General features: G+C 42.3%; 2 protein-coding genes across 2 annotated transcripts; one reads left to right on the top strand and one right to left on the bottom strand.

Moving 5' to 3' along the window:
• Nucleotides 1-2,457: 2,457 nt before the first annotated feature.
• On the bottom strand, nucleotides 2,458-12,998 carry LOC117677417 (endogenous retrovirus group 3 member 1 Env polyprotein-like). Its single transcript, XM_034437579.3, has 2 exons — nucleotides 12,661-12,998; nucleotides 2,458-4,917 (listed from the first exon to the last, which is right to left on the bottom strand). Exon 2 carries the CDS (start codon nucleotides 4,521-4,523, stop codon nucleotides 3,036-3,038), a length of 1,488 nt encoding a protein of 495 aa, XP_034293470.1. The 5' UTR covers nucleotides 4,524-4,917; nucleotides 12,661-12,998; the 3' UTR covers nucleotides 2,458-3,035.
• On the top strand, nucleotides 12,739-19,537 carry PEX11G (peroxisomal biogenesis factor 11 gamma). The gene is made up of 5 exons (XM_034437583.3): nucleotides 12,739-12,878; nucleotides 15,269-15,460; nucleotides 17,058-17,236; nucleotides 17,800-17,850; nucleotides 18,513-19,537. Exons 1-5 carry the CDS (start codon nucleotides 12,810-12,812, stop codon nucleotides 18,724-18,726), a joined length of 705 nt encoding a protein of 234 aa, XP_034293474.2. The 5' UTR covers nucleotides 12,739-12,809; the 3' UTR covers nucleotides 18,727-19,537.
• Nucleotides 19,538-20,107: the final 570 nt, after the last annotated feature.

The following is a 20,107-nucleotide window of genomic DNA, read 5'->3' as shown; positions in this document are numbered from 1 at the left end:
GATTTAGCTATCTCTTCTGCCACTATAAAACTAGCTTTCATAGCAGCTTCACTTTGGGATTTTGCTTTTCTGAACACACACTGCCCTGACGTCAGACTCTTTTTAAACTCTTCCACCTTCTTTAGCTTCTGCTGTATGTCCAGTTTTTTATACTTCTGATGTTGTCTCACAGTGCTGTCTCATGTTATAATCTTCAAGTACAGCCACATTATTATTATTATTATTAAATTTATATCCCGCCCTTCTCCCCGAAGGGACTCAGGGCGGTGAACAGCCGAGAATTAAAATAACATACAATATAAAAGTTAAAATAATTAAAAATAAATTAAATTAAACAGCCGCCCCAATTTAAAAACCCCTAGCAATACAATTAAAAAACTAACCCATAAAACCTATTCAGGCCAGGCCGGCTTGCTGAAATAAAAACATCTTCAGGGCCTTACGGAAAGTGCGGAGATCCGGGATCAGCCGTATTCCAGGAGGTAGCTCGTCCCAGAGGGCGGGTACTCCCACAGAGAAGGCTCTCCCCCTGGGGGCCGCCAGCCGACATTGCTTGACCGACGGCACCCTGAGGAGGCCCTCTCTGTGCGAGCGTATTGGCCGGTGGGAGGTTATCGGTAGCAGAAGGCGGTCTCGTAAATACCCTGGCCCTAAGCCATGGAGCGCTTTAAAGGTGAGAACGAACACCTTTAAGCACACCTGGAAGACCACCAGGAGCCAGTGCAGCTTGCGCAGGAGAGGTGTTATATGGGAGCGCCATGTCGCTCCCGTGATCACCCGCGCGGCCGCATTCTGGACCAGTTGGAGCCTCTGGGTGCTCCTCAAGGGGAGCCCCATGTAGAGAGCATTAGCGTAGTCCAGGCAAGAAGTGACGAGAGCATGAGTGACTGTGCATAAGGAATCCCGACTCATAAAGGGGCGCAACTGGCGTATCAGTTGCACATTAGCTCTGCAAACAATGCACACGGCCTTATATTCAGTGTCAACAAACCGGTACTCTGCCTCCCACCTCTTTTGAAAGCACCTGCTTTCAAAGTCCATTTTCCTTTTGGCCATTTTTGGGGGGCGGTTTAAATATCAGTATAGGCACGCAGGTCCTCTTCACGGCAGATGTTGTACATATGGAGTATGAGACTGCACAGAAAGCTCTAAGTCCCAGATGCTGCAGGGGCGATCAGTTGTGAGTGCTTTAGGTATCCACTCTGGAGGCTCAGTAGGATGCTATGAGTCTGGATCTTCTGGGGTATAAGGGGAGCCGTTCTGACGGGGGTGGGGGGAGATGGAGTCCCCAGTGTGAGTCTGCTAGTGTTGGACCGGCTTTCTGGTTTGACAGATGACGCTTGCAGGTGTTATCTCTGGAAGATGCTGAGCTGTTCCCTGGTGGAGGAGTGAGTTGAGTTTGACATGCCTATCTTAGAGGAAGTCAATCTACATGTTTTTTTGGGGACAAACAAAATCCAGAAAGTCTTAAAACCTGGTGTAAATCAATCAGCACCCACCAAGCCATAATATACAAATTGTAAACCTAAACATACACAAGAGACACTTTTACATTGGAGAAGAGTGTGCTGAAGCAGAATCTAGTGTGTTAAAAAAACTCCAGAAGGTGGTTGCTAACGGCTGAATAAGAAGGGGAACAGACAGATGATTGTTCTGCTCTGTAGCAGCACTTCTAATACTTAATACCGAGGTGGGAAACTATATGGCCCTTTTGTTATATTATGAAGAAAGCTACGAAAGGTAAACCAAATGCTATTCTTTAAATAGAGTTATAGATTTTAACCCAGGAGACCTCAGTTAAAATGTCTGTTCTGCTACTGTAATCTTCTCAGGCCAGACATTATGGTTTGATGCAAACACGCAAGATAAAATTCAATAAGTCTATGTATGAATGAACTTATTTGTTTACTTGCCTTATTTACAATTTTCTCCCTGCCTCTTGCCCCCAGATAATACCCCATCTGATTTTAACCTCCGGCTCTCCCCTGTCCCCACTAAAACTCTAATTTGTTGACAGTAAATAGATATGGCCTTCCCTTAAACAACTGGAGCAAGAATTATAGAGAACATATACATGAAATTCTTAGGTAAACAGTACAAAAATTCAATATTTCTGTGCTCAGGCTTGGTTAAAACTGTGAAAGTGTAAACTGTATCGCTGGGCTGGGCTGGGTAAAAATAAGTAAATTTGGACCTGACCAAGTATTAGTTTACATAAACTCCTTTGATTTCACTTAAGCATGATAGATAAGAGAGTGCTTTTCCTGTTTCAAACAATGACAGAACTTAAAGTCCTCTATTTGATAAGAGTGCAATTTACAAGAGATTCAGAACTTAGTTCATGGGGAAATGATGGAGTTTGAATCTACAGATGTTAAAGGAGATGAAGTAATATATGTAAATATAAATGATTTCAAACTCAAGTCATCAAAGTTCCAAAGAGACTTAAGCAGAGGCTTAGAAAAAGTAACATATTTTATTTAATAAAGCAAAATAGCTGGGTGGACAGTTCCACTGCACACAAGCAATAAGCATGAAAGGAAGAGTCACACCTGAGAAGAGTGTGGCGAACATCTTATACATTCATGTAGCCAATCAGACAAAAGTTTGTCACCCACCCATTGAGCATTCCTTGTCCATGCCCTGCTTATCTATACAGCATTCCTTATAGGCTTGTGCATTCGTGTCCTCATCTATTTTGAATCAACCGTGGGCAGCTCTGTGCTCTACCCTTCTTATCTATTGAGCAAGGCTGTCCCTGGTGTCAGCGAAGAAGCAAGAAACAAGCGAGAAAGCAAGGAGCAAGATAGTAGGAATTAAACTATGACTAATTTGTAATAACTATATAACTAATATCCCTTCATTCCTCCCTTTACTTCAGGACAGGATGCTTCCTGTCAATGATTGACCAGGAGGGTGAACTCTTTGGAGATGGTATGGAGGACCATAACCTTTGCCGGTTTCTCAGGAGAGTGAGCGGACACTGATGAGGTTGACTGTCATCCCAGTGATGGTGGACCAGACCACACGCTGGATCAGTGCAATGAAACAGGAGAGGAGGAGACCTCCAAAGCTAACAGCACTAGAAACCCAATCCTTTTCCAACCAGAGAAGATACCGCCAAACGAGTTGAAGTCAACTGCCCCATTCCAAGTCTGCACTGGGACGTGTGCAACTTTCATCATACTGTCAGTGATCTCCTTTATCATTTTAGTAGTATCATCAATTTTTATGCAGCAGTTGCTAGGGTTGCATTTCCTACAAACTCCATCTTCTTGAGCAAGCAAATAGTCTGAGGCGAGACGTTTCTGGTAGGCAGCAGTAGGAATTTGGGTGTTAGACTTAGCAAGCAGTTCAGGGGATGTGCTCATAGCATTGGTGATAGTTTCAACATCAGCTTGAAGACGAATCAAGTGGTTTGGGAGATAGATTGGGGTTCTATAGCCATTCATCCCATCCTCTGCCCAGGTTGCTGGGCCATATATCTGGATACTTCTCTCTGTAGGCCAGTCATCATTTCCCCAAGTATTCTGGCTGGTAATCTGTAGGGACCTTTTTTGTCTTTGACCTATCTCGTCAGACATTTGGACACCAAGTCTCTTTCCCGGAACAATGGGTAAAAGGAAGAAACTGGGATTGATGGTGCCCAAGACACAAGTCCCGCTCCATTTCTCTGGGAGGGACACGTAAGCCTTTTTCCCACAAATCCAAAATAATCCATCTGGGGCTGGCCAGGAGAAGGATGCATCATGTAGGCGGTCCCAGATGGAGGACAACTGCTTATAAGAAGAAAATGGGTTATCAGGGCGACTTCCATTTGTCCCTGACCACCAGGTGGCACTGTCATTGGCGGCTAATACATTTTGACAGACCAAGTCCCCCAAGGGGATTGTAACAAGTCGTGAGCTAGTCCTTTGAAAGCAAGTGTTACCGATGATCGAGGTTTTCAGATTCCACTCACGGGGCCGGTCCACAGAGGACCAGGTGAGGTTCATTTGGTGTAGGGTGGTCAGGTTTACTTCCCTAGACTCCCATGGCCACTGTTCTCCCACATTGGCTCCTCCACAAACATAGCAGTTGGTTACATTGAGGGAGGACACAATTCTCTCAGCTAAATCTATAAAAAGATTTTTTGTTACCGAGGGAATGTTCATTTTTGTTTCCATTTCCTCATAAAACGAATGGAACACAGTAAATCGCTGAGGCTGGTGTACTGTTTTTGTGATTTTGATTTCAATCTGACCATAGGGGTCTGCCCCCGTTCCATGGGGGTTGAAGCATATGGGACTTCCATTATTGGGACAAATCTCATAACTGGTGGTGTTGTGGACACAGGACGTGGTTTGCTCCTTACAATTGTAGTGGGAATGGTAGACGAGGGTCTTTGTGACCTTGTTTCCGCGGCGGGTAGTGACCAAACATTGCTCACACTGAGACCGGGAGACTTCAGCTTTGGGTGTAGAAGTCCCTAGGATCAAAAATGTTAAGATAAGTTGTTGAGCCAAAGTAAAGGTGGGCGCCATCACTTCTTTGTCCCAGGAACTTGCAGGGAAACCACCAGCAGCAAATCAAGAAAACAGCAAACACAGCAAATCAAGCGTATTCAATGTGTGTCTAGTCCATTTAGGAGAACAGGTCAGTGGGGGAAGCTGGAGTGAGGCAAAGCTTCAGCTTGAGTCCTTCTAGCTGCTAGGCTTGCCACCACTCGGAGGCCTTGCAAACGTGCTTAACCCTGGATCCGTGAACCCACACTTTAACACCTTCCACTTTCACGGCCGTTGGAGTGCTTAGGAGTACTTGGCGAGGTATGGACCATTTGGGTTCGGTGCAAGCAGGAGACGGTTCTTTAATTCTTACCCACTGGCCTGGTTCAGCCAGTGGTGGCGAATCAGGAGCCGGAGGTAGAGCAGACTGGACCTGTTTAGAGATAGAGGACAAAACCTGCACCAGATTATGCAAATATTGGGAGATATTTTTCCCCTTCGCAGGAGTCCTGCAGGATAGTTGCAACAAAGGGCCTCCCATACATCATTTCAAAGGGCAACAGTCACAATTTCTCTGAGGGCAGGGCCCTAATTCTGGCTAAGGTTATTGGTAATACTTTTGGCCATGGGAATTGGGTTTCCTGACAAAATTTGGATAGCTGTGTTTTTAAAGTTCGGTTCATGAGTTCCACTTTCGCTGAGGCTTGGGGCCTGTAACTAGAGTGGAGATGCCAAGGGATGCCCAGGAATTTACTAACGTCCTGAATGACCTGTGAGGTAAAAGGCCTTCCATTGTCAGACTCGAGACCTTTGGGGACCCTAAATCTCAGAATGATTTGTTCAACTAAGGCATTCACCATCTCTTTTGCTTTTTGAGTTGGGATGGCTTCTGGCCACCCGGTGAATATGTCTACAAACACAAGTAGGTTGGATTTGGCTTCCTTCCTGGGGAATTTGGTGAAGTCCACTTGCCAAGCCTCCCCTGGATATCGGGCAGTTCAGAGATGGCCAAGAGGAACCGGACTGCCTCCTCAGGGGTTGTTCCTCAATTCCAGAGCTGGAGCTGCAGAAGCGGAGACTGATGTTAACAGCTGTAAACATCGGTCCCCGCTTCTGAAGCTCCAGCTCTGTCTCTCCTCCCTTCACTTTCTCCCAGGGCGAGGACCCCGTCCCCTAGGCGGACCCCACAAGACACCTGATCCCCAATCGGCGAACTCTGTGCTGGGGCAATGGCACGTGTGCCCACAGAGAGGTCTCTAGCACGCGTGCCATAGGTTCACCACCACTGGCCTGTGGTGTTCCAGTGGGGTCCTCCCACTGAAAGCATCTTTTAAATATATGATAGTGTACCAGTTCTGATCTCTAGAGAGAGTGGTCAATAAAATATATGGATTCGTCACCACAGGATGCAGTGAGCGGATCCAGGAATTGACTTCTCAAAGATTGTGGACAAATCTCCAAGTCCCATCAGGCTTAGGGACAGGAAAAATTGGTGTTGACCATCATGACTGGGTATAAACAAGAAGTCCAGTTTCAGTTTTCAGTAAAAGTTCTCTCTGGGCCTTGATGCCAACCCGGGCTTCTCGTTTGATAGAGTACTGCCAGATTGCTACAGGTTGGGCGTCTGGGAGGAGTTGAGCCATGTGGGAAGTGGCAAATTGTGCAAACCCAGGGGTTCCTTGGTACCACACCTAGGGATTTATCTTCTGAGTTAGGCTCTGCAGTAATTGGTCCCTTCACCCAAAAACAAAGATAGGTTCTTTCTGAAAGTATTCTAAGGGAGATGCCCTTTTGGGTGCATTGTATGACGGCTCCCAGAACAGGGCTGTTTCGCTAGAACAGGGGTGTCAAACTCAAGGCCCATGGGCCGAATCTGACCCACAGGGTGCTTAGAACCGGCCCATGGGGCCGGCCTGGAAATAGCAAAAGACCGCCCCGCGGTGCCTCTGCTAGCAAAAACGGGGCGTTGGGGGGTCCTGCAGGAGGCTGGCCGTCCTGTTATCTCCCCCCCGGCTGGCCTGCAGAGAACAACTACAATGCTGATCCAGCCCTCCAAGAAATCCAGTTTGACACCCCTGAACTAAGACTAATTTGTAATAACTATATCCCTTCAACATAATTCAATAAGATGAGCCGTTCTTCTTAAACCTACGTTTTGAGACCAACAGTTGCTATCCACTTGGGAGATGCACTTAATATATTGCAAGTAAATTATTAAAAGAAATGCAGCAAAAAAACATTTCTGCAAGTGCAGAAAAAAAAAGCATGACATATCATGAAGATTTCTGACAAAAAGATCAGTTACTTGCTGCTCATTGATCTTTCCACACTCCAGCTTTCCAAGTTTATTGCTTTATGTAGGAAGCATGTTTTTTTTACAATCTTAGGCTTGCTTATTTTTTTAAAATAATAGCCAAATACATATTGCTGCATTATCATAAGACAGAACTGGTGACGTGTATTTCTACTGCCCTCAACTGGTACTTTAGAGGAATTTTTATTCCTTTCAGCTCATTTGTTCTCAAAATACAGAACAGTGTTAGCGGTCTGGCTGACTACTATGAGATACAGAATGATCTAACAGGATTCTTATAATTTTCTGTGCTGTTAAAAAGACTTTTGGATCTTTTTTTACAACAACTTTTGGCCCTTCATATGTTTACCCCCAGGAGTGGGGCAGCATTTAAAATCAATTAACTATTATTATCTTTTCTATGTTAACTATGAGAGCCAGGTTGGTGCAGTGGTTAGGGCATCAGACTGGAAACCAGAAGACAGTGAGTTCTACTCATGCCTTAGGCCTAGGAAGGAGGCAATGGAAAACTACTTCTGAAAAACATAGCAGGGATGTGTCCAGGCAGCCTCAGAGAGCTGGACAGAAGCGAATGTGGGGGATATCTACATTGATATCTAAACTAGTGTAGGAAGTTAGCACCCACCCCTCTCCTAGAAAAATGAAATATTCTAGGAAATATTAAAAGGCAGAATATTTCCCCTAAAAGAGAAATAGAAATCTTAAAACAGAAACTCAGCCCCAGTTCCCTGACCTCAGCAGATACTTCGGTTATTTACAAGACAAAAGACATGGCTCTCAGGACATGATAGGATTAGCCCTCACTCAAGATCCAAACTAGGACAAAGCCATTAAGCCATAACAGGAATTGCCCAAAGCCCCTTCATTACATCATCACCCAGCAAGATTCAATCAGGTTACAAAGTTAGCTAAGACCCCCGCCCCATGGGAGTCTGACAGCCAATGGAATATATTTCTTGTACAGGAACAGGAAACTCTAAGGCAGGACCCAAGAGAGTATATAAATATATCCCTCTCTCCACTTCATGTGCTCTTTTTGCCCAGGACCTCAAACCACGTGGCCCTGTCCACCATGGTGGCTCAGCAGACTGATAGCATTGTGATTAACACCAGCTGTCTGCAATTACTGTAAGTTCGAATCTCATCAGGCTCAAGGTTGACTCAGCCTTCCATCCTTTCTAAGGTAGGTAAATTGAGGACCCAGTTTGTGGGGGCAATAAGCTGACTTTGTATAAATATACAAAAGTATGAAGGCTATTGCTTAACGCATTGTAAGCAGCCCTGAGTCTCCGGAGAAGGGCGGCATGTAAATCAAATAAAAAAATTAAATTAAATTAAACCACCTTTCCAAGCACTCTCCATGTTTCCAATGTCTTTCTTCCCACTTGGAACTGAACCCAAATGGACATTTCTTCCAACACTAGCAAGCTTAAGTATGAACTCTTAACCATATTCAATAAGGTTCACATTTCAAATTCCTCCACCAGATGCTTCATCTCCAAAGTTTGTCTGGGACAGTTTACAGAAACATGCCACTCAGAAGCAATCCCATCAAGATCCTAAATCACCCTGTGATACCAGAATCAACCTGGATATGAATGGAATGATCAGCAAGATTGGCAGAAAGTTCAAGTACCCATTGGAATAGGGATAGATCTATAAAAAATCTGGAGTGGGCCATTTAACTATATGTGTATACACATAGTTGTGTCTGTGTGTGTTTGTGTATACAGGTACTACCGGTACTTGAATTACATAATTCGTTTAGTGGCAATTCAAAGTTATAAAGGCACTGAAAAAAATGACTGATGACTGTTTACACTTATGACTGTTGTAGCATTCCCATAATTACTTGATCAAAATTCAAACTGGCATCGGACCTCTGTTTATGATGCTTGCAGTGTCCCGGAGTCCCTTGATCATCTTTTGAGACCTTCAACAAAGTAAAGTCAATGGGGAAACCAGATTCACTTAAAAATCGGGATATTAACATAACAACTGCAGTCATTCACCTAATAACTGTGCCATTAAAAGTAGTAAAATAGGGCAAAACTCACTTAACAATTGTCTTGTTTAGCACAGAAATTTTGGGCTCAATTGTGGTCATAAGTCAAGGATCACCTGTAAATGTGTATAGATACAGTATGTATATATTAAAATGGCCCATCAATATATGAAATGAACATTTATTAATGATGAAGTTTCCAGAATTTGTTTCAGCTACAGTTGGCATTCTTAGGACGGGAAAATGAGCTGACAATTATGCAGAATTTTTGTTTATAACTTTTGTTTCTGGCTATTCTTCTTTTTGGGAATGCTGTCTTAAAACAGAATTGTCTGCCCAAAAGGCTGTACATGAAATGATTTCAATTTTCTTTCATCTAAAGCTTTAAAAAGAAAAACTACAGTCGATTTTGCTATATTTCAGCCATGACTTAAGACTTCTCTTTTTTCCCTTCTTCTGTATACTTTTCCAACATGTTTTCTTCAGTCTGATCCATTTGGGTACCTGTCTCATGCAGTATGTTATTTTTTTTTCATCAAGACTTACTATTTAAAATGATAATATGAAAGCATTTCTGGAACTTAAGCCAAAGTACAATAATCTTAAATGGTCTCATATCAACATAATTTATAAGATAACATTATCTATTACAAAGACTATTATAGACAACTGAAACTGGTTTTTGCCTCATAATCAATAAAGTATAGGAAGCATTTTATTAAGAAAATGAATTATTTCTGCCACTTTTATTCAGGGTGGATTTGATTTAAATCAAATCAATTTAAGTCACAATTTAAATCATGATTTAAATCAACTTGATTTAAATCATAATTTTTAAACAGCAACTGTCATCTCTGTCCCGCAACAGCTCCTCCTCTGACCCGCTGTTGACTCACCGGACAGCCCCAATACTGCAGAATATACAGTCTCATGCTATATAACTAAGCTCCATTTCATACTGAATAAAGTAATTATTAATGGATCTTAAATAAAAAACTATCTTTAGATAGATTTTTAGTCCAAAAGCATTTTATTAAAATAAATATTAAAAATTTTAAAAATCAGATTTAAATTTTAAAAACCCTATATATATATATATATATATATATATATATATATATATATATATATATATATATATCTCATTGGTTTTTATCCACCCTGCTTTTATAATAATAATAATAATAATAATAATAATAATAATAATAATAATAATAATAATAATAATAATTTTATTTCTATACCGCCCTTCTCCCGAAGGACTCAGGGCGGTGTACAGCCAATTTAAAAACACAAGACACAACAATGATTAAAAATTAAAATAATTAAATAGATTTGGCCGATTTAAAACCCCAAAAATTTAACATACCCCAATTTAAAATTATTATGTTGATAGCCCGGCCTGGCGGAACAACAGGGTCTTCAATGCGCAGCGAAACACCCGGAAGTCGGAGATCTTACGTATTTCCGGGGGCAGTTCATTCCACAGGGCTGGGGCTCCCACAGAGACACCCCCTGGGTGTCGCCAGCCGACATAACTTGGCTGATGGCACCCTGAGGAGACCCTCTCTGTGGGAGCGGACTAGTCGGTGGGAGGCTATTGGTGGCAGAAGATGGTCTCGAAGGTACCCGGGTCCTATGCCATGGAGCGCTTTAAAGGTGGTAACCAACACCTTGAATCGCACCCGGAAGACCACTGGGAGCCAGTGCAGCTCGCGCAGGAGGGGTGTCACGCGGGCACAACGAGTTGCGCCCATAACCACCCGCGCGGCCGCATTCTGGACCAGTTGGAGCCTCCGAGTGCTCTTAAAGGGGAGCCCCATGTAGAGAGCATTACAATAGTCCAGCCGGGAGGTGACAAGGGCATGAGTGATCGTGCGCAAGGTGTCCCGGTCCAGAAAGGGCTGCAACTGGCGGATCAGGCGAACCTGATAAAAGGCCCCCCTGGCCACGGCCGTCATATGCTCTTCTAAAGACAGCCGTGCATCCAGGAGGACACCCAGATTGCGAGCCCTCTCTGTGGGGGGGCAAAGATTCACCCCCAATAGTCAGCGATGGCACCTGCTGACTATATCGGGACGCCGGCAGCCACAGTCACTTGGTCTTGGACGGGTTGAGTCTGAGCCTGTTCCTCCCCATCCAGACACGCACGGCCTCCAGGCAGCGAGACATCACATCAAGGGCATCGTTGGGGTGGTCTGGGGTGGAGATGTAATGCTAGGCAACTCATTAAATAAAACCAGGAATTTCACAATGGGAGATAGGCAACACAAAAGCAGCATTTTAAAGCCACTTTTACATCATCAGGTCCTTGGTAGGCAACTGTTTATTGTGGAAGGTACAAAGCTGATTCTAATCTAATCTGTTTAGATCAGCCTGTTTCTGGCCTATACTTTCTGCAGTAACCAGAAGGCTAGAACAACAGCTATTATAAGCAGTGACTCTGTTGTGACTTGTTCATCTTGTGCTTTAACTCCCTTATTGTGTATTGTTTCTCCCTACTCATTTATTGTATCTCTTTTAACATTTCATTCCTTCCAAACATTGTTTTGCCACATTGCACTCATTCCTCCTCTCCTTTCTGAATCTCCCTGCACCCACAAACTCATTCCTTCCATCTTTTATTTCCTTAAAAAATACCATTTCCCTCTTCTTCACCTCCATTTTCATGCTGTAAACCTAATTATAGAGCTGCTATGTCTTCCCATCATTTTTTTCCTACAGAAGAAAATCCCTTACAATCACAACTAAGCCCAACATTTCTAAGCAAGACAGTTAAGTGAATTTTGCCAGGACATGCCACTTGGTGTCTGAATTCTGATCACATAACCATGGGGGATGCAGCAGTGGTATGGAAAAGTCACCTTTTTCAATGCCGTTATAACTTCCAACAGTCACTAAATGAAATGGTTGCAAGTTGAGGATTGCCTGTAGCCTTTTCTATTATTGTACCCTTTTTTTCCCTTTCTTTGTATAAAATGTATAGAATCCCCACGTGCAACCATGTAATCTAAAGCATGTGGTTTTTATTTCCTTTGTATAGGGGGAATTCTCTCTTCCTCTTTCTCGATTTGTTTTTCACCTTCCATTTTGACCATAGCTTGCTTTTTCTGCGTTTTTCCTTTATTTCAATTGCAACACACACGAGACCACATAAGAGAGTGACTTTGGTGTTAGGCAAAACGAGGCAGAAACGGGACAGGAAACGAGATGCAGTGAATTCGAGCCGTGCCTTAGGCATGTTGGAAGAAATGTCCATCTGGGTTCAGTTCCAAGTGTGGAAAAAAGACCCTGGAAACATGGAGACTGCTTGGAAAGAGGGTTTAATGTTGGACAGGAATCACATGGCTTGAGTTCCTGAACAGAAAAAAGGGAAGAGATGCAGAAAGTGCTGGCTGATGTAATCTTCCCAGGTGCCATGTGGGGAGTTTCTGTTGCTCCTTTTGTGTTGCAGATGTGATTCTGAGGCCTTAATGGCCCATTTGCAAAGGTGTGTGTGTGGGGAAGGGGGGAGAAAATGACTTTCTGCCTCCCTTTTAGGGGAGGAAATATTCTGACTTTTTAGTATATCCTATAATATTTCATATTTCTAGGAGAGGGGTCTGTTTTAACTTCCAACACATATATAGAATATAGAATAGTAGAGTTGGAAGGGGCCTTGGAGATCTTCTCGTCCAACCCTCTGCTGGAGCAGGAGAGGAGACCATATATAAATGAAGTTCCAAGGACCCCTCATATCAACCCTGAGCCACAACTATTCTCCTTTATTATAAATACAAACGCACATACACATAAATACCCTCTTTCTTTTTATAACCACCTTCATTCCTTCCCCAACCGCGTTAAAGATTACTTACCTCAGTCAGTTCCCTCCGAAAATAACCACCGACGGCAAATCTCCCGCCAAAAGCTCGCGCTGGCTCCTGGAACTTGTAGTCTTTTCCCTCCCGGACTCGCCTCCCGATGACGCGATTGGACGGCCAGAGGCAGACCCGGATGTGTTGCTATGGCGGCGGTGCCCCCCTTCAGAGGCCTGGTCTCCGTGTTGGAAACCTACCGGGGCAGAGACCGAGTGGTGAGAAGAGGGTGGAAGATCGAAGGGCGCTCCCTTCACCGCCCTTGTTTTTTTGGGGGGGCTAAGAGGAGCGGGCGCGGGACGGGTACTGGATGCTTTGTGTTCGTTGGGATTCCCCTCGGGTTGCCCGGAGGATTTACACAGCAGAGCAAGCTACAGCAGGGGTCTCCAACCTCGGTAACTTTAAGACTTGTGGACTTCAACTCCCAGAATTCCTCAGCCAGCAAAACTGGCTGAGGAATTCTGGGAGTTGAAGTCCACAAGTCTTAAAGTTGCCGAGGTTGGAGACCCCTGAGCTAGAGGATGCTCTATCTATGGAAAGCAAAAGGAGAGAGGGCGTCCAAGAGAAAGTTCCCAAATCCACAATGGGCAATGTGTGTGTGTGTGGGGGGGGGGACACTACAACTCTCATCATCCACTGTTAGCGTAACCATGGGAGTTGTAATCCAGGACACTTGAGGAGCGCTGGTTGGAACTCATCAAAACTCCCAATAGAGACGAATTTGGGCATCTGCCATATTTAGGAATAGAATAGAGCTGGAAGGGACCTTGGAGGTCTTCTAGTCCAGCCCCCTGCTCAAGCAGGAGAACCTATGCCATTTCAGATAAGTGACTGTCTAGTCTTCTTCTTAAAAACCTCTAGTGATGGAGCGCTACCAGTTTCTCTACACTCCTCTTACTCATGCATCCCTCCTCAAGCTAGTACTTTAGCAGAGCCAAAAGGTTTATGGTCCCAATAAAGGAGAATATTTTTAGCTCAGGGTTGAAATGACCAGGGTTGGTGCTCTCTGAGCTTGGCTGTTTTCTTGCAGAGTTTCATTATTCATACTAGGTAACATCATCAGTGCGGATGTTACCTAGTTTAAGTAATGAAATGTCTGCAAGCAAACAACCAAGCTCAGAGGTTTATGGTTTCCTGGACATGAGAGGTACCATATAGAGCAGAGGTCTTCAAACTTGGCAGCTTTAAGACTTGTGGACTTCAACTCCCAGAATTCTCCAGCCAGCCGGCTGGCTGGAGAATTTTGGGAGTTGAAGTCCATAAGTCTTAAAGCTGCCAAGTTTGAAGGCCTCTGATATAGAGAAAGGCTGAATTGTGATTCCAGGATCTTGAAGAACTGGGAAGCCTATGTGTTATTTTATAATTTGGATTGCTCCTAGAGGGGGATGGAGAGAGAGAGAGAGAGAAAGATCCCAAAGGAAGAAGGAAAGCACATTTTGAGATCACAGTGTTCGTTGCATTGTATTCTTATCTCTTTATTTAACATTGGATCTGTAAGCTATAAATAATATATGTTTCTCATGACGTATTTAAACTTCATACAGGCAGGTAAAATGTACACACAAAATGTAGTGCACAAAACAAGTAGAAAACATGAAATTTGATAAATTAAAAGGCACTAACAAATAATTACGTTTCTAGCCATTTTTTTGGCTAGCCTTGTCTTCCACTTCTAATTTATGCACCATATATAGATACTTAAAAGATCCCTGCCCATTACAGTTGGGATTAGACAACCCATGTGACTCTTTGGATTATCACTTCAGAAATATTTCCTTACCAGATTCCACTTGAAAAGTTCTTAAAAATTCAGGGAGATATTCAAAGAGACATCTGCCTTGAAAGAAGCCTATGTTGAACATAGCACAAACGTCAGCACAGGAAATGTTTTATGATATTTTGTATTGTGTCATAAACTGTGTCATGATCATTTTTGTTATAAAACGTTATATGCCATTTGACAAATTTTAATTCCACGAGAGTCATCAATCCCAGATTGTGGATACTTTGTGTAAATTACGCCATTTAAGGTAATTTGGTTCAAAATTTGTTGCTCTGATGCACTGTTTTACCCTGTTAAAGGTTACAAGAGTTTTAGTATTTAGTACATATGTTTTGAGGTTCTAAGGATATCATTTGGTGAGCCCCCCCCCAAGGATCTTTTGCAGAGGCCCTCAAATCTAGCATCAAATGTAGCACAATCCCTTGTTCTCCAAATTATGATTAAATCCTTCACATACATGAAAGAATAGATTTTACCATATCATGTTCCTCTAAAATTTAGTACACTAAAAATTGAAATATATTTTTTCAGTCATCTATAACACTTTAGTAAAACAGGAGCCAATTAATTGTTTTAAAAAAAATAATAAATTGGGGCGGGGAGAAAAAAGCTAGCTTATCTTTGAAATTAACCCTCTCAATTTAAAGATATTTGTAAAGTATTTGGCAATAGTAAGAGGATATGAAAAAATATGGCCTACAAAACACCTTTTAATTTTGTCCTGTTCTCAAAGTTTGGAGATTTTCTGGGGATACATGGCTCTTTAATAAAAATATAATTAGCAAATGGTAGTAATGCTTTATACAATAAATCTTCCCACATAAGATACGCACCATCTGTTATGGCTGCCAGCTGGCTGGAGGGATTTTGGTGGCCAGAAGGCAACCTGGAGAACCATCCCTTGGCCAAGGCCTCCTGACTGTCTCAGCACAACTGAGTCACTGTCGAACAGTTCTACGCCTTTTTGACGACCTAGCCATGCTTTCCTATAGCTGCCAGTATGGACTGGGGAACAAGGTAAGACATCCCAGAAAGCGGATGCTGTCCACAAAGTTGAATGTTAATGGGGCATTTGCAAAAAAAAAAAAAAGTCAAATCTTATCCTGGTCCACGGCCTCCAAATGCAAGAAAGATATTATTATTCAAATTTATTATTCAAATTTCTATACCGCCCTTCTCCTTTCGGACATAAGATTGCAAGCAACAATAAGCAAAACCCATTCCTGGATATAGGGACCTTACAGGTCTGGGTCTGGGTCTGGATCTGGGTCTGGGTCTGGGTCTGATCTGATCTGTCTGTCTATCTGCCTCTCTCTCTGTCTCTCTATCTCTCTTTAAATTTGACCTACTAATACAGAATAGAACAAAATACTATAATAAAGGGTATTTGTAAACAATGGACCCAGAAGTTTACTTTAATTGTGTCTACCATATAGATTGTTTTTAAAACAAGAAGAGCCGAGGTGGCGCAGTGGTTAGAGTGCAGTACTGCAGCTACTTCAGCTGACTGCTAGTTCAGCAGATCAGCGGATCAAATCTCACCGGCTCAAGGTTGACTCAGCCTTCCATCCTTCCGAGGTGGGTAAAATGAGGACCCAGATTGTCGGGGGCAATATGCTATTTAGCATACTGTCTTTGGTGTAAGCCGCCCAGAGTCCTCGGAGAGTGGGCAGCATAGAAATATGACTAATAATAATAATAATAATAATAATAATAATAATAATAATAAAGATGTTATGAAATAGGAGCAAATTTTACTGGACAAGGCTGAAACTGATCTGAAAGTGGATTTTAAAATGAGAGGCTGCAAGAATGATATAGAAAAAGATGTGACACTGCATATATATATAGCAGCTGAATGAAACCAGCTAATGTCTTAAAAATTAAAGGGGATTTATAAATAAAAGAGTGACCTGGGTAACTTTTCTATAATGGATTTACAATGAGAATTGTTAAAGCTTTGAAGAATTTTGTGAGAAGGGACAAAGGAAAAATGAAATCAAGTTCTAATATATTATTTGAAGGGATTAAAGATCAAGATTGCTTAAAGGGAAGGAATATAAAGTTGGTTTATTTAATCAAGATTAAAATAGATGTATTATCATCTCTGGTAACCCTTAATGGACCTTTGCTGATCAGGACTGAGTGAAGAGGTTTTGTTTGTAGATAAGAGACATGAAATATCAGAAGAAGAGAACATTTGTTGTATTTCAAGGGGTGATGTTACATTGTTTATAGTTATGATGAAGGGGGAAGTCCTTTCTTTATATGCTTTTCTTTTTCTTTACTATATTTTCTTTATTGCATTCTTTATTGTTTTTAGTTTACATTAGTTTTTCATCTTTTTAATTGTAATAAAATTACTATTAAAATATATAGGCCATTCAGAATGCCCAGAAGCTCCATTTTATGATGTTTAGCAACTAATGTTTACAGTAGTACTGATCAAATCTCAGGTCTAGTTTAGGATGCTTGTGTACTAGTAATCTTTCATCTAAATGCCAAAGTGTAATGCACACTTCTGGTCTGGTGACCAAAGACCAGAAGAAGAGGAAGGACTGAGGATAGAACTGAGAAATCAACACTTAAAAGCTTGCTTAATATCCCATTGCAGGAGAAGGATACAGCAATGCGCTGGCTTTCCATCTTCAACAACGTAGCTGATCAGCTTTATTACCCCTGTGAGCATGTGGCCTGGGCTGCTGATGCTGAAATTATCCATGCCAACTCAAGTAGATGGTGGACACTCAGTACAACTCTCTGGGGCTTTTCTCTGCTGCTGGGGATTGCACGGTAAGGAGTAGAGGAGAGGGAGGGAGGGAGGGAGGGAGAAGACAAGACAATGACTACCTGGAATCTCGATCTTCAAAGTACATGAATCATTGGGACTCAGTTTACCCTTCCTCCAAGCTTGATTTTGATTGAGAAAGTCTTTATGCTTTCCTCTTTCCATATGTCTGGAACAGGGGTGAAATCCAGCAGGTTCTGGAGAACTGGTAGCAGAAATTTTGAGCAGTTTGGAGAACCGGCAAATACCACTACTGGCTGGCCCCAGAGTGGGGTGGGAATGGAGAGTTTGCAATATCCTTTCCCCAGGAGTGGGGAGGGAATGGGGATTTTGCAGTATCCTTCCCCTGGAGTGGGGTGGGAATGGAGATTTTGCAGTATCCTGCCACACCCACCAAGCCATGCCCACAGAACTGGTAGTAAAAAAAATTTGGGTTTCACCATTGGTCTGGAGTATCAAGAAGGCTCTCTAGTATCACAGAATTCAAGCAATATTAAGGGCAGGGAACTCTTTCTACTCTAGAAATATGGGCTGCAGCTAAAATTTTGTCTTTACGTTCTCATTCCAGATCTCTCCGAATTTTATTACTCCTAAGAAGAAAGCAGCATACAGAATCCAGGTATGACTCCCAGCCTTGTAAGCAATTTTTTTCCTCAACGATTAACAGGGATAAATTCTATTTGGCATACAGGCACACATCTGAACACTTTCCAGAAATTTAAGAGTCAATCCAGAAAGTTAAGGAAATTTGTATTAAATTGTCATTGTTCTTTAACTCTTTCCTTTCCTTTCTTTTTCTTTTTCTTTTTCTTTTTCTCTTTTTCTTTTTCTTTTTCTTTTCTTTTCTTTTCTTTTCTTTTCTTTTCTTTTCTCTTTTCTTTTCTTTTCTTTTCTTTCTTTTCTTTTCTTTTCCTTTCCTTCTTTCCTTTCCTTTCCTTTCCTTTCCTTTCCTTTCCATCCATCCATCCATCCATCCATCTTTCCTTCCTTCGTATCTGCTGTCCAAAACTTAGTTAATAAACCAAGCTGCTGTTCTTTTATGGTAACAAATCAATAGTCCAGTTAGTACACAATTATTATTCTGTCTGGGACAAAAGTAGAACTTTGGCTCCTGGGGGCCTGCTATTTCCACACGACGATTTCTTCTTGAATGCTTCAGTTGTTGCCAAGAGTAAAAACTTATTTCAGGCCAAAGATAAGCCATGCGTTTTCTCCCTCCAGTGCTGATAGCAACAAATAAGCTCAGCAAATGTATCTTTCTCCTCCATGTCTGGTTTGCAGAGACTTCTCTCAGAAAACAAGGGCTGAAATGCACATACAAGCCTTGACCATCATCAGCAACCTGGCTGACCTTGCCAATGCCATCCACTGGTTGCCTCCAGGAATTCTCTGGGCTGGAAAGTTTTCTCCATGGTTTGTGGGCCTCATGGGAAGTATTTCTTCCTTCATTGGGATCTATAAAAACTATGCAGGGGGCAGTTGTGGAACAGTTTGAACAGCAACTTCAGAGTGCTGCATTGAATGGAGAAAAGGGGCTATTACAGGAATTCATAAATGGTTACATAATCTCTGTTAAAATGGGGGGAGTAATTCCTATTATGGTGGAGGCTAGATTGGTATTAGGTTCTTCTATTAAAACATGGTGCTGCTTTTATATAAAACATAGGCACTTTCCTGGAGGATCTATTTGGGAGAGCTTATAGAGCAGGGGTCTCTAACTTTGGCAACTTGTGGACTTCAACTCCCAGAATTCCTCAGCCAGCTTTGGAGTTAAGTTTGCCTATAGGTAGTCCTTGACTTGCAACCACATTGGAGCCTGGAATTTCAGTCACAAGTCATTGCAATCATAAGTCAAAGCACCACATGACCAGACTTGATTTTACGGTTGTTTTTACAATGGTCGTAAAGTGAGTCGCTGTGATTGTTAAATGAATTACATGGTTGTTAAGCAAATCTGTTCTTCTAAATGGGCAAATTTTTGTTTGCTGGAAATTGGCAAGAAAACCCAGAAGCTGGTGAAAACATCCCAAGTTGTGGTCACATGGTCACAGGACGGTACAGTCCATCGTAAATGCAAGCCAATTGCCTTGAGGGGGGCAGCAGTCATAACTTCAAGGACCAGTTATATGTAGCTTTTTAACTGTTGTAATTTCAACCGGTTAACTACCTTAAGGGACAAGTGGCTGCCCTGCCCAGTTAAATAATTTGGCTATGGTTTTTTTTTATGTGAAGAATAAAGTCTTGCTCTATGTACAGCATTTTAATGTGAAACAATTAGGGCTGATAATAAAAGATACAATCTCACACTTTTCCTTAGCTGATTGGCTCTGTTGATATAGCCCTGAACGCTTGTCTTTTCATCAAATGTTTATTTGGAGTATGAAATCCTATTCACTCATAGCTACATTCAGTTTCAGAGAGCCAGTGTGGTGTAGTGTAGCGGTATAGGCATCAGGCTAGAAGCTAAACCATGGCCTATATTAGGCCTAAAACCAGCTAGGTAACCATGGGCCAGTCTCACTCTCAGATCTAGGTTGGAGGCAATGGCAAACTACTGCTGAAAAACTTTGCCAAGAAAACTGCAGGGACTAAAACAGGTAGTTGGCAGGAGTCAACACTGTATATAAGGCACCAAAAAAAGCAAGCAAATAAACTCACATTCCCCTTCAGAGAAATCTCAGGGCATTAAAGATGGTAGCATTAGTACCTGCCCAATTCACAATACAATGGAGGCATTGCCACTTCTGGACATACCGTATTTTTTGGACTATAAGATGCACCGGTGCATAAGACGCACCAAGATTTAGAAGAGGTAAGTAAGAAAAAAAAAGGTTTTTGCTCTCCCTGGCCCCCAGGAGCACTCTGCAGGTCTCCCA

Source organism: Pantherophis guttatus, chromosome 1, assembly GCF_059756535.1.
Source record: "Pantherophis guttatus breed Tessera chromosome 1, ASM5975653v1, whole genome shotgun sequence".
In the NCBI taxonomy this organism is placed as follows: domain Eukaryota; kingdom Metazoa; phylum Chordata; class Lepidosauria; order Squamata; family Colubridae; genus Pantherophis; species Pantherophis guttatus.
Note: the sequence above shows the minus strand (reverse complement) of the source record. Positions and strands in the feature narration are given on the sequence as shown.

What these genes read in the sequence shown, in the direction of transcription:
- LOC117677417 (XM_034437579.3), bottom strand. Translation starts at nt 4,523, where the DNA reads ATGGCGCCCACCTTTACTTTGGCTCAACAACTTATCTTAACATTTTTG.
- PEX11G (XM_034437583.3), top strand. Translation starts at nt 12,810, where the DNA reads ATGGCGGCGGTGCCCCCCTTCAGAGGCCTGGTCTCCGTGTTGGAAACC. An exon ending in CTGCTGCTGGGGATTGCACG is followed by an intron (nt 17,237 to 17,799) that starts GTAAGGAGTAGA and finishes TTCTCATTCCAG; the next exon opens with ATCTCTCCGAATTTTATTAC. An exon ending in AAGCAGCATACAGAATCCAG is followed by an intron (nt 17,851 to 18,512) that starts GTATGACTCCCA and finishes TCTGGTTTGCAG; the next exon opens with AGACTTCTCTCAGAAAACAA.